Here is a 13,762-nt window from a genome sequence, read left to right as displayed (position 1 = left end):
TTCAACCTAATCATAAGTAGAACTATTTGGGAATTGCATTTAAATAAAACACAATTTTTGGAGTGGACTAATCTAAATTGAATGCTTTTAAAGTAAAGCAGTACATTTTGTCATAAATGAGGCTTTGTGGGCCAATCTCTATTACTCTGAGTTTCTCTTTTTGAGTCCACAACATCCAAGAAGAATCAGTCAAAGCTGGAGCTCATTTTAGTGGATTTTTAGTGGAAGCGATTGTAATCTATTTCAAGATTTCAATGACTTTATAAATTTTATTGATTATATATATATAGGCAGACATTTTATAGACAGATAGATTCATACATACATAGATCTCAGGTGTCCTCAGGTGTTAGATAAGGTGTATGAGGTCCTTCAGAATCTGAGAGTCAGAAAATCCTTACCTCGAGAAGTGGGATACCCAATCATTAGAATATATATTATACACAATTAAACAGTGGGAAAAGACTGCTACCATAAAACAACAGCAGATCATTACCTGATCACCCGGATTTCTTTTGAGGAACTGGCTACTCGTACAACTCCTTATTGCAGAATATTCCCCTTTCTCCAGCAGAGGGAGCCAATATGCCTGTGGAATTCCATCAGGTGCCAAGCTGCCGCGGCTCCAAGAGATTTGATATGAATATGATGCCGTTTGTGGATACTTACAGCTAAAGCTCAGGCAAAAGTAAAAGGCTCTGGAGATGTTCTAAGAGTTTATCTTTACGGTCTCAGTCTAGGGAGTGTGGACATGCAGAAGCAGCTGAAAAACCTCTATCCCATGAAGAGAAGGTAGTAGTCAGGGCCAGGTGAATGAGTGTAAGAAATAAATCAGAAATATTCAATTTAAATTTTATGTTATTTGTTTTCATCTGCCAACACAGGATTTTGGTCTTTCACTGATAATCTAGAACTATGGAAGTGCCCATATATTTTTACTTTTGCTACTTGTAGGGATTTTACTTCTACCACCCTTGTTCACTTTTCTCATGTAGTATTAATGCACAGGCTGTTACTTTTTTTACAGATTACCTCCTAGGGTTTGCCAAAACTCAGATATATGAGCAATGCTGCAACATATGTTAGAATGCTGCTACATTACCTCACACCTCCTGTCCTCACTGCAAACAGTCAAATGTTCTGTTTTTCACTTTAAAGTATAATATGAGATTTCTATCAGCTAATGCCTTCCAGCTCCTTTTTATTATACTCTCTTTTTTCCCAAAATCACAAGCAGTTGGGGACCACACACAGAGAGGAACAGATAGAAACATCCCAGGTTGCCTATTCACTGCTATTCTTGGTGTCTTACTGTGGAACAGGTTATACTGTTGCCTCTCTCTCTTTCATGCTTCATTGTAAATTTTCAATGCTTTCTCCCATTTTCTGCCTCCTTTCTTCATCTGCCTTTGTTTTGTCCTCTCATGTGTGCCATTCTGCTTTAATAAAAAAAGTAGTTATCTATTACTTCTTCTAATTAGCAAATCTCCTGTTGCTCTTTTCCCTGCTGAAGGCTTTCCTCAAACCTGCCTTGATGGAGAGAAGGACTATGGCAGTTGCTGTTACCCATAAATTCAGGCCATAGCAACAGCTGTGCTGTGTTAATCTGAAGTTTTCAAAGCATTCTTAATGTAGCTTATCTTTTGGAGGACAAGTCTATAGGGTTTTATGAACAATAGCACTTGAGTAGTTTTCCTTTACAGCTAATTAAAATTATACTAACCCTTGAATCTCTAAGTTCTGTTCTTTCTCCACTACTGTCACTTTGCTTGCTTCCACCTGCAAGAAAGTTTTAAAGGGGTCTTTTTTTCCCATTTTTGACAGTTTTCTCATGACCTATTTCATAACTTTCAGGCAGCTAATGTTCCATACACAGTAGATTAACAAGGCCTTTTCAGGACTTAATTGGATTAATTATTTGTATGCATGAAACCAGAGCCTGACCTTGCCAGATTCATATGGCAAGTTTAGTTTTAAGTGTTCTGGGGTTCTGATTGCTTTTGAAAATAATTGAATATGATTGTCATAAATACCAGCTTACTAATGATTGTGGTTAACTATGATTAAATGCTTTTTAATAATGCTTAATTTAATAATGCTTAATTAAGTAATTTTTGATTGTTTAGTCAGTAGGCTATGGTTGAATTTTATATGCTGGTAGATCTGATTTTGTTCATTATGTCATTTTTCCCTGTTGGTATAGAAAGCGTCATTTGAAAATGACATTATAGAGATTTATAAGAATTAAACAAACAGGTTATAACATGACAGATTTTTTTTTTTATTGTCCCATGTCAATCTTTTTAAAATATAATTTGAAAGAAAGACACTAATACTGATGTAGATCTGATTAGATTCTGAAAAATTCCCATGAAAACCATAAATCCTGGGAATGGCAGTGAATAATGAGTGAAATGGTTAACAAAGAGTTTGAATAACAAAGAGTATATTAGCCAGAGGGAGAAAGCAGGAACTTATGTGTTCATATGCCGAAAAAACCCCCAAACCATGTTCAGTCATGAAAAAAGGCTTAGCAAATCATGATGGTTGATCATGTGCTATATTTCCATGTTTCCACTTAAAAAAAAATTAAGAAACCAGGAAGCTTATTTTGGGCAAGGGTAGATGAATGAATAGAAATCAACTAAGCACAAGGCATGTGCATCATTAGAAATTAACTTCTATAGTTGAAGTATTTGCTGGAAATAGTAGAATTTTATGTGGGTCTCAGAGACCAGAGATGGGAGAAAGTGTACAGGAGGTAATTAACTACATTGTTTTACTTCACAGCTGAGATGGGATAGGAATCTTCCCTTAGTCAATAATTGTGGATCAGCTGGCAAGAAGTAGCTTGGAAAGCACAGGAATTCAAAGTCTAAAGATTGTCTATCTGTGAGTAAACAAACAGAATTGAATCAAATGAGCACCTAGCATTGCATTTACCCAGGATACAAAATGTCTGCTCCACTCAGAGGATAAATATTTTGATGAAAATTGTTAGCACTTTCCCCCCCATCTCCCCAGTATTTATCCCTGGTCCTTGCAGTGTCCAAAGAACTTGCATTTTATTGTATCCTGCAGTATTTTTGGACAGATGCTGCTCTAGTCTGGGTTGTGGTAGAGAGCTGCATGTTCCAGGCAGTCCAAGCACAGGTCTTCCACCATTGTGGAGAAGCAGGTGGGAAAAAAGGGACCTACAAATGTTTTCACTGTTACACAAGGTTGAGTGGCACCTCTTTATGCAAGCTTTTAGGCTTCTTGTGTGCTACAGTATCCAGGCTCGAAATCAGGAAAACTCAGCCTTGAAAGTAAGTTAGTAAATAATTTGTGGTTTTGAGACCAAAAGAAAAATAAAAAACCACAAAAACAACACCAAAAACCCCCCAAGAAAACAACAACAAAAAACCACAACAACAACAAAAAAACCCAAAACAAAACCAAAAACAGCAGCAACAACAGAACAACAAAAAAACCAAAACACTGCCCCCCACCCCCAAAAAACAAACAACCCCATTAACTGCAATAACAGAAGCCTTGCTTTGGGACAGGTGACCTTTTATTTCTTTTTAATGTGTTCCCACAGTGCAAAAAAAGTTGGGAAGAGAGGGATCAAGTAGGCATACAGTATACATACATCCCATGGAGATGCATCAGTCCTCTAAACCTTATATACAGAAGTTTTTTTGTCTTCCCACCATGTCTTTCATAGGTGTGCATGACTCAGCACGACATAAATGAGAGGCAGATAGAGAAATATATAACTGAAAAGTACATCTACAGACCTGTATGTTCTATGTAAATTCATAATTAAAATTGGCCTATAGTTACTGCTATTTGTTACTTCTGAAGTATTTTTAAAATATTGCAAATTGTGCTTGAGTATAATCTGTGATCAAGATACAGCAGTGTACTTGCAGACAACTGGAGACGGTTACATGAACATTTTCAAAAGGTCTGCGTTGGAGATAAAAGACAGAGCTCTGTAACAAAATCTATCCTCGCGTTTAACTGTGCTCTTCAGTTGTCACAGATCCTTGCAGCCACTCACGTCTGAGCAGAGTTTTGGGTAGATGGGTGGTTAATGTTTCCTAAACCCTCATCTGAACATTTGCCAAGTCATTAACTTACAGTGATACACATTGTCCTGCCCTTGACATGGGACAGGTTAAAGCAATATCCATATGTTAATCTTTATATTTTGTATAAACCTGTACCTTGCCTTTTACTTTACACAGACTGATATTTGGCATTAGCATGTTACAGCTCATTGCTAACTTTTAGCTGAGGCCAGATGTGATAGCAGCTAATCTTGTCAGAATAATTATTAGTCTGGGCATCTCAGCTTCCCACCTTTGAAGAACAAAAGCTTTCAGGATATATTTGATAGTAAATGCTATCAATTGTTAAAATATATTTTGTTATCATCGGACTGATTTCTTAAAGTCTTGTGTAAATGTAGTTTCACTGGAAAAGGAATGGAATAGAAGCAAAGAAGGAAGTTGGATGAAAAGGCATTCACCATGTGATTAGTAAGACTAAACCATTAGCTCTTCAGTCACCTTCTGTGTTAAAAAATTCTTTACATTAGTGATCAAAAGGTCGCACTTACCTTACTATAACTGTATGAAATGTTTCTCTCTAATGTGTTCTTGGTTGCATTTTTTTATTAGTTTTAAATGAAGTTAGCTTTGACACCTTTGGCATTTAGACTGTTACTCGGTCTCCGTTCTGTGTCCGTATGCTCAGTACTGCAAAAAGATAAAATCAAAGGTGAACTTGCTCTTAATTGCAATAACAGATGATTCCTGACATAGGAAGCAAATGTAAGGCTATGTTAATTTTCTCTTTAGAAGCATTAATGGAAAATTGGTCTTTTTATCACAAATACAAATAAGAAGTCCGTCCTTAGAAACCCAGTAATAGCTGCAGACTGAATCTGTGTCCAAGCTTGGGTGGCTCTGGCTGGAAGCAGAAGTCACTGGGAATGTCCCACCAAGCTCTCATTCTCTTGTTGCCTGGACGATTTTCCTTCAGATTTATAATGAACTTTTACTAAGCTCAGTCTAGTTTAGACATCCAGAAAGTATGTATTGAAGAATAATAAAATGTGATGAGACATCTCTGAAGATAGCTGTTCACAGCTTTTTGTTCTAAAATCCTGCTGCAGTGTGTGACACTCATCCACACACACAGAGCTGTCAGCTTTCACACAATGGGAGCTTTCACAACATTTGCTGAAGCTTTAGATCTTTCAGGCTTAATTTTTTTATTTTTATATTTAGACCGTTCTCTTTTGGAGGATGAAACACAGCATATCAGTTTTCCTACATAACCTTTCTGTCCAAAGACATGTATCTCCTTTTCCTCCAGCTTTCACAAGTGTCCTTATTTGCAAGTGTCCTTATTAAGCTTCACCCCAGGAAAAAGCATCTTCAGAAGATTCTTTGTCTGAAATGCTGACATGCACTGGTGTTATTACTGAGTTTGATAAATGTCAGATTCCAGTAGACAAGTCTGCTTACCAAAGGAAAAAAGGAGCACTTTATTTTTCAAACCTCTTAAATACTTACATGTTATCTTCAAAATGTTGCAATATTCTACAGGATGCTCCTAACATTTAGCTCTGTATAACACAACAGTTGTTCCCTTTTCAAAGTTGGTGCCTAATTAGTTAATATAGCTCTACAAAACTGGAAACATTTTTTAAAAAGTAAAACCAAATAAATGTGAGTATTTCTCAGTAGTTTGTTGCCCACATAGTTCATAGTTGTATATGGGTTGCTCACTTGAAGCTTTATTCGTTTATAAACTGTTGCACTATTTGCGATGCTTACTGTATGTAATGATGTATTATTCATTATAAATAGAAATTTGAAGAAGAGAACTAACCTGAGGAATTTTTGGTATAAAGAATCCCCTTGCCATTTGCTCCAGGAGATTACTTTCCTGCGTGAACTTTTCACTGAACATTGTATCATATTACCCTTTCAAAATATTCAAAGTTGTTGTGGGTTGTTGATTGAGATATAGACACAACAGATGACTCCAGCTTTGGAAGTCATCACTTGCCATCAGTGATGAAAACGTAAGTGTTGTAGCTTCACTTGGTTTATTTCATAATCCTGCACAAGAATCACCCACAAGAAGTTGTAGCAATGCTCTCCTAACATGCTAAATAATCCTAGGTATGTCTGTTGCTTAGCAGATCTGATATATCATACAACCTTAGTCAAACACTGAGACGACACCAAACTATAAAAAATAAATGCTTTTTAAGACTTCATTTGTACTGTCCTAATTTTGAGCTGCTATACAGGTAAAAAATTGAAGGATTTGTAGCTATAGTAGATAGCTTTCAACCAAGATCCAATATTATGCATTCAAAACATCAGATGAATTTACTGCATTTATTTAAGGGGAGAGAAGCACAGTTTTTAAATGGTATTGAAGTTCTATGGAATAAAATAAATGAAAAGGGTCCTTGCAATTTAATTTTCAGCATTTTTAATCTGAAGCAAATGGAGTTAGGATGTTATCTAAACTCAGGCTTGTCATTCTGCTTCCTAATATTCTTTCATGCCCACTTGTCAAGACTTTCAACTAAGCATTGTACCTTTGCTTCTTCAAATGAAAGAGACAAATTCATGAGATTAAGAATATGTTCTTGTTTGATAACTACCAAGTAATATGCTTTCAATAATCTAGTAAATTGTGAGCTGCCCTTTATTCACTAATTAAGTGAGTTTTCTTAAGATGGAATGAGATAGATGGATTAATTGTGGTAACTTTCCCAAAATTAGTTATTTTCTAGCTCACATTGTTGAACATAATTTTTAATATGGCCAATGCTTTCTAACTAAGATTTGCAATGCTTTGTGTAGTAACATCCTGTGACAGACAGCACCATTCTGGAAAGTCAAGTGTTGCTGATAAATTAGAAATATTAGAAACTCGTCTCAGACTGTAAGTTTTCTTTTCGCTTCCTATCCCAGCAAGAATTCCCTGCACATCAGATGGAAATCTGGAGACTCAAACATTTTTCTTGTAATTTGCTTTTAGCCTCTGTTCAGCTGTGTGGTCAGTTCTATAGCATGATGGCCCTCACTTTCTCACAACCCATCAGATTAGTAGCAGTTGCTACACTCTCAGATGATACAGAATTTTGAAAACTAATTCTGACTCTTCAGCAGGTCTAGAAATCTGTTAATAATAAGGAAAAGTTCTGCAGAATCTACTTTATCATTTGAAAAAGCAAAAAAAGCATGTCCTCTATATTCAGAGTTGACTTTCCTTTCCTAGAGGTACTGAGGTTTTTTCCTCACTAAACCCAAAGAAAGAACGAGTTTTTTGTTTATTTAAGAGGTTTGGGGATTGGTGTTTTGTGTTTCTTTGCTTTTCTTTCAGACTCTGTTGTTGGTATAGGTCATCATAGCACTTAGTGATTCTCAATTCACTTTGGGAATGGGAAACTGGTTCCCCTGTGTGATAAGATTGTCATAAATTTTGTCCTTGTCTTTATTTGTTATTGATGTTTTCACATTTCTGTATAAAATCATGAAAGTTGTAACTCCATGATTCTTGTCAGTGGACCACTTCTCTTTCTGTGCATTTTCTGGTGTTTATTCTAAAAACAAATCAGTCTGTGAAATTTCCTTCTCTCATGTGTTTTTTTGGTCCAGTGCTTAGCAGCATTTGAGGTGACTTAAGGAGAACTATGAACAGAGAGTGACCCAAATACAGCTGCTGAGTAGGTGTACATCAGGGTAGAAATTAACTGGCTGTTAATAGCCAAATCACAGAACAGAATTAAAGAATAATTAGGATGAGAGGACCTCTAGAGATCATGTGGTCCAGCTCCTTGCTCAGTACTCCCCGTTCAAATGAGAGAATTCAGAGAGAGCTGTGTAGATTTCATTCTGATCAGACAAGTATATGCTAGGAAGCAGCTTGCTTCTTGCGATTCTAGTATTTCTGGGTGGATTTAAAATTCAAAATGGGATTTGGAGAGTTTTCTATTGATATCACTCAGATTGTTCCAAATTATACATCAAAGCTTCCGATTGAAATGGATCATAATTAAGCAATAGCTAAATGCTCTAAGTAGTCTAAATAATAGCAGGTATTTTTCAAAATGCTACATGTAGTGATTACACTTGGAGATGGGGTTAAAGATAATTCTTGTGGTTTAGCTCTGCAGATCATATTGTTGCCTGCTGAATGTTAGAAAACACTTTTATTGGGTTGATTTTGATGGTTCTAATGAAGGTATTTATTGTATGAGCTATAATTCTGGGTGATAGCTTCACTTTGGTTTCAGAGATATGTGCTTTTAACTTAAGTTTCATAGAATATAAAAACTTAGAGTTACCAGATACAGTAACTTTTTAATATTACTTTCTAAGCTGTTTTCAAACAATTAAAGTGAAATAAAAAAACTTTCTCTCTCAGTCTAATAAAATGGCCAGATAAGCTGTGTGGGTGTATGTGTATCTGAGACGGAAATGCTGAAATATTGTGCTAGAGGTTCTTCTTACAAAGCAGGTTTGACTAAAGGCAAGACTACTGTATATCTCTCACAGAATCCTTTAGAAGGCTAATCTCTACCTCCATTTAATCATCCAATCTGTTTCTCTATCACATGGCCTCTTTTGATGTGATCACTTGTTCCTCTCAAATTTAACTTTGATTTAGAATATCGATCAAGATGTTTAATGTTAGGTTAATTCCTGCAAATGAAATCCCACTTCATGTAAAATGAAGATATAGTTGATATTTTGCTAGCTCATTTATCATGCTTTTTTTGAGTCTATTGTGATCAGAATATTTTATTTATTTTACACAGAAAAGTGAAAAAAAGCAACACAGTGTGGTACAGTAAAAATAATCCTTTTGTTTATTAAAATAATTAAAAAGCAAACAAGTTAAAAGAAATTATTGTATGCTTTATACATTGTATTGAAGTTAGTAGTAGGATCAAGAATAACGCCTGAAAAGACTTCTGGTAAATCCAACTGTGTGCAGGAGAACCAAAGCTTTGTATGTGACAGCCAAGTTATACCATCTAGATGCTGCTGAAGTCTGTAAAGCCACCTTGCTATTCAGATTCTTTGTCCATAATTGCTCACAGAGAATGAAGACAACATTTCCTTATGCAGATCTTTGTTATAAACAACTACAAAAAGTTGTCAGCATGGTTACTAATTAATAAAATGTGAGTCGAGAACAAAATTCATTTTCCCATAATTAAGCACAAATTTAGTCTATATCTTTCACATATTCCACTAACAAAATTTTACAGTAAGCTGTGTTAGCATAGACTTCCTGCTTTGTCTCTTTTGGGTATTTTGATTGGAGAGAGATGGAGCTGCCTGAGCATGTCTCAGAAGCTTTACCTTTTCAGCAACTGTTGCAGTTGTAAGGGCTACACAAAAGCTGTTTTCAGTTCTGGGACCCTAACCTCTCCAGGCTCCCTTCCTGCAGTGAGAAAGTCTTCGTCACCATGAGAAGAGCTGAGTTAGACTCCTGCTTTGAATAGTTTTGTGAGGGACGCTATCCCTCTTCCTTGTCTACAGTACGATTATGTTTGCCGCATTGAATTTAGCTTTTGTAAAGGGAATTTCTCCAGTTCTCTGTAGATGTGTCTTCATCCTGCTGGTATCAAAACAAAGCAGAACCTAATCAGCTTTTGGAGTGCTAAAGCATACAAACAGAAATGAGCAGTAGTCACAAAGTTGTCCAACAATAACAAGTATCTCCTTTCTTTGTTTAGTATGAACGAAGAAATTAAGGGGAAATTAAGGTAGCTTCTAAAATTTTATAAGAAGAATTATATAGTTTTGATCTAGACACCTAAAGATGGTGTAAGTGTGTTGGATCAGTAATTTAAATGTTAAGTAATAAATTACGGGATAAAACATCAAGACTCAAATTACATATAAGAAACTTCTTTACTAAAAAGGTTAGTTACTAGACTAAATGAAAGTCACTGGTTTGAGTAATGGAGTCAATACATTTCTTTTCTTTAGCTGTCCAGTTTTTTATCATTAAATCTTCTTTTAATTTCTTGAGAAGTAACAGTGTAGAAATATGTAGAATTTCTTTCAAAATCATTGGTTTTAATTTCTTTCCAAAAATGCATATATTTGAAAACAGAAAAGAAATTCCTTTCTCTTGACTGAACAAAACAACAGAAAAATTTGTTTTGGTTGGTTTGATATTGGTCTATTTTTCTAAGTGGCATCATGGGGTCTAAATTATTACTTTCTTAAAGACTTAGATGATGAATGCTAAATTTTATTCATTTATAGCAAACTATGTGAAACTACATATGATAAACTGTTTAGGTCATATGTGAAAGTTATTACATGTGGCAAAAACTCATTGTAGGTTTTGTCTTTGGGTTGATAATTATTGTGAAATTCCACATAATACCATCCTGGTTCAGTCAGTTGGCCAAATTGCAGTCATTTCCAAGACAAGAAAAGTACAATAGTAATCTTTTATGACCACCTGATCTAATCAGAGGTAGACAAATGTGGGATTTTTCTTACAGAATAGAAATTAAATGGCTAGGCTGCAGTTTCCATAAAAGTTGGTCTCTCTCATTATTTCTGGCTTATTTATGTTTAGAATGTAATAAGAACTAAGAATAAGACGCTATTCAGTAACTTGTATTGCCGGAAATGATGACAGTGCTAAATAGATTTTCTTTTTGTAAAAAGGTCCAATTACTCCATTATTAATGACATTATTTAAGTACTCATTAAATGTGACATTATTTAATGGGTTCATGTTAGTTTAAAACCTTCATTAAAGGATTGCTGTGGGGAGCTTTGTAATCTGGTATTTTTCCGTCCTCCAGTGTTACATTTCCTACGGTCCCTATGAATTTGGGAACTTTTCATTTGAACTGTGAATGTGGGATCTCAGGTTGTTGATGAAGGTGAAGATTATGTAGATTTCAAATGATAGAAGAAACTGGAAACAATTAAGCTTCATCAGTTTCCGTTGTCCTCTTTGAAATTATTGTGTGATGTCATGGTGGTGTTTGTTTGTTTTGTGGGTCTTAATATCAGGTGGCAATTTCCTATCTTGATTAGTGTGTCCCATTAAATAGTACTAAGTTTCACAAGTGATCTATGGCGCAATACTATCCCAATGTGAGAAACAGGGCAACCAAGAACTTCTGCACTTAATTGTGAATGCATCTTCTACACTTTGTGGTTGTTAGGAACGAAGCATCAACATACAGTTGGAATTGCTGTTATTCCCTTGGTTTTGAACAACTGGTATTTTAATATCCTAGGATTGTAGGGAAAAAAAGCCATTCATATCTAAAGCTGTTTTCTGTTGTAATTTTTTGTAGTTAGCATTCTAATTATATCTAAAATTAAATTAATAATGAAGATATTACCAAAAGATTTTTTCCAACGCTTAGAAAATTTGTCCTCTGATAATTTTTTTGAATTAAGAAGTATTTTTCATCTGACTAAGGTTTTATGTTTCCAAAGAGAGAGTTTACACCTACAGTCAATAGTCAATTTTGGTCACTTTTCCACTTACTGTAAGTTACTTTTCAAGTATGCTTATTAATTTAATCAGGCCTGCTTAGGAGTAAGTATCTCAAAATGTGAGAATCTAATTTTAGAATATGTTTCAGAACTGAGGTATCAATTATAGTACTGATGTTGGATGGATCTTGTATTAAGGATGCTTTGGGGATCTTCAGTGCATTGTCATTTCTCAATGTCATAGGTTAGCAAGCATAGTCCTGGAAGTGATGTTCTTGCAAAGGGGTGCTTACAGCTTCCTCTGTGACCTGACAGTAATGAGTACTTTGGACCAAACCACTACACTCAGGGATTGTCATATCAGTGAAAAAAAAAGTATAAAAGTACAAAGTATGTAAAACTTTCCATATTTTAAGAGTGTGTCTAAACTGTACCGGACTAAAAACTGACCTCTCTTTGGGTACACACGTAGATATATATATATACATTCACGTGGAGATGTACATAGATATATAGGTATACATACACATAGGAAAAGTTAAGGAGAAAAGAGAGAGCAAAAGACAGGGACTAGCTAGATTGAATGTGTGTATATTTAAATAGATATTTTATTTTATCTTTTTTATTACATTATTTCCATATGGTGCCTCTCTTCCACCCTCCTGTTTTTAACTCAAATTTCTTCCTGAAATCTCACCTGTTCAGGAGACTGCTTATTATTTTTGTAAAACCAGCTGGTTATGAAGCATATCAGGTGTGTTCCAAGATGGATTTATATTGAAGAAATGTCATCTCCTACTTCTCGTACATGTGATTACACCTGCCATTGTTAATCTAGTGATTTAGCTTCTTGTAAGCCCTCCAGATTCATGAGGCACAGACCATTTTCCTCTGAATTCTCCTACTGTGATTCAGAGGCCAGAATAACTCTACTACTACCCTTTGCCAGGCAAAATTTGTTTCATAAGCAGAGAGACCAGTATGTTTTTTTCCACTGTAGCTAGTGGAATTTTCATTGTTTTCTATTCTTCAGTCTTGATCAGCTACTGCTTAACAAGGGCTCGTATCACCCTTGTGCTCATTAAAGCCATCTCTCCATCCCCTCCTGTTTCCCACTCTTGTTACACTGAAATACTGTATTTGTGTGATTCCTTCTTTCCTTTGTCCTTCAGCAGTCTCTCCATCTAAGCCCACTCCAATCCTTCATTGACTATTACCATCCATGACCTCTTCATATCTAGCCCTTATCTCTGAGGGAATGCTGGATGCTGTGATTTGACTTTCTGCTGGTTTCTCAAACAAGTCTTTCTCCTTCTGATACTTCCCCGCAGCTCCTCTTATTCCCCACAGCAATCTCAACATTGCACTTCTTGCACTTAGCTAAGCCAATTAACTCTGTCATCTCCTTTTTATTTAAACAGTAGCCCTTTCTTTAAAGTCTTTAAATTCTGGTCACCAGTTGTTACTGAACACTGTAATCTCATTCTTTCATTCTGTGGGACTCCTTTTAATGTGCTCAAATACCTTAACACAAATACCTTCACTGTGGTGGTGAACATGAGAAACATGTCTTCTGAATTCCCATGGAACATTACTGCAGGATGCCATTCAGGTCCAAACCCAGCTTTTGTCTTGTGGTATACAAGTCCTCTTCTTTGAATTGTCTCATTGGTTTGCATTAATTGTGCATATGAATGTTCCATACACAGTTCAGGCATGATTTGAATACCTAATAAACTCTGATGAGTGAATATTAGAATGTCATGTAGTTTAAATTGATACACTGCAGGCAGGAGCAGTAGGGTAGAAGTTGGTTGAGACCTGAAGAGCAATCAGACTCGGAAATTTGAAAATAGTAAACAGTAGGAGTTTGAAGAGAGAGGATCAGCCAGTCATCTTTCCCCTAACTCTTCTACATTCAAGTGTTCCTTTTTTCAGAACTTTTTTTCCTCTTAACTATCACATTTGTTGTGGGAAAACATGAGGGAATGAGTAAGTTTTAACAGAACTAATACAACTCTCAGTTCTTTTTTAGAAGCTGTGAAGTTAAACACCAGAAGAGCTGTAAAATTTCCAGGATATTTTGATATGTAATACTTAGAATTAAGTATAAAATAATACATACTGTGTTTTCTGTTAATTTAACCTGCTTGCTTTTGATTATGAACCTTGTAGAAGTTTTAAAAATTTGAACACACTGATTTTGCTCGTTCAGTTCTTTGTTTAACCATATATCATATTGGTGACTTAAA

At 35.4% G+C, this 13,762-nt stretch overlaps 1 protein-coding gene across 13 annotated transcripts in view; it reads left to right on the top strand.

Moving 5' to 3' along the window:
• The window catches only part of ADGRV1 (adhesion G protein-coupled receptor V1), a 317,856-nt gene that overhangs the window by 153,628 nt on the left and 150,466 nt on the right, over positions 1–13,762 (top strand). Inside the window, exon 87 of one of the 13 annotated variants that reach the window (XM_032095175.1) lies at positions 2,791–2,892. The exons of the other annotated variants lie outside the window; for them this stretch is intronic. Within the exon in view, the coding sequence (XP_031951066.1) occupies positions 2,791–2,850 (60 nt within the window). The 3' untranslated portion in view covers positions 2,851–2,892. The remainder of the gene's footprint in view (positions 1–2,790; positions 2,893–13,762) is intronic. 13 annotated transcript variants of the gene reach the window in all.

The sequence above is a fragment of the Corvus moneduloides genome, chromosome Z (genome assembly GCF_009650955.1).
Source record: "Corvus moneduloides isolate bCorMon1 chromosome Z, bCorMon1.pri, whole genome shotgun sequence".
Classification (NCBI taxonomy): domain Eukaryota; kingdom Metazoa; phylum Chordata; class Aves; order Passeriformes; family Corvidae; genus Corvus; species Corvus moneduloides.
The sequence above is the reverse complement of the archived record's forward strand: the minus strand, read 5'-3'. Positions and strand labels throughout refer to the sequence as shown.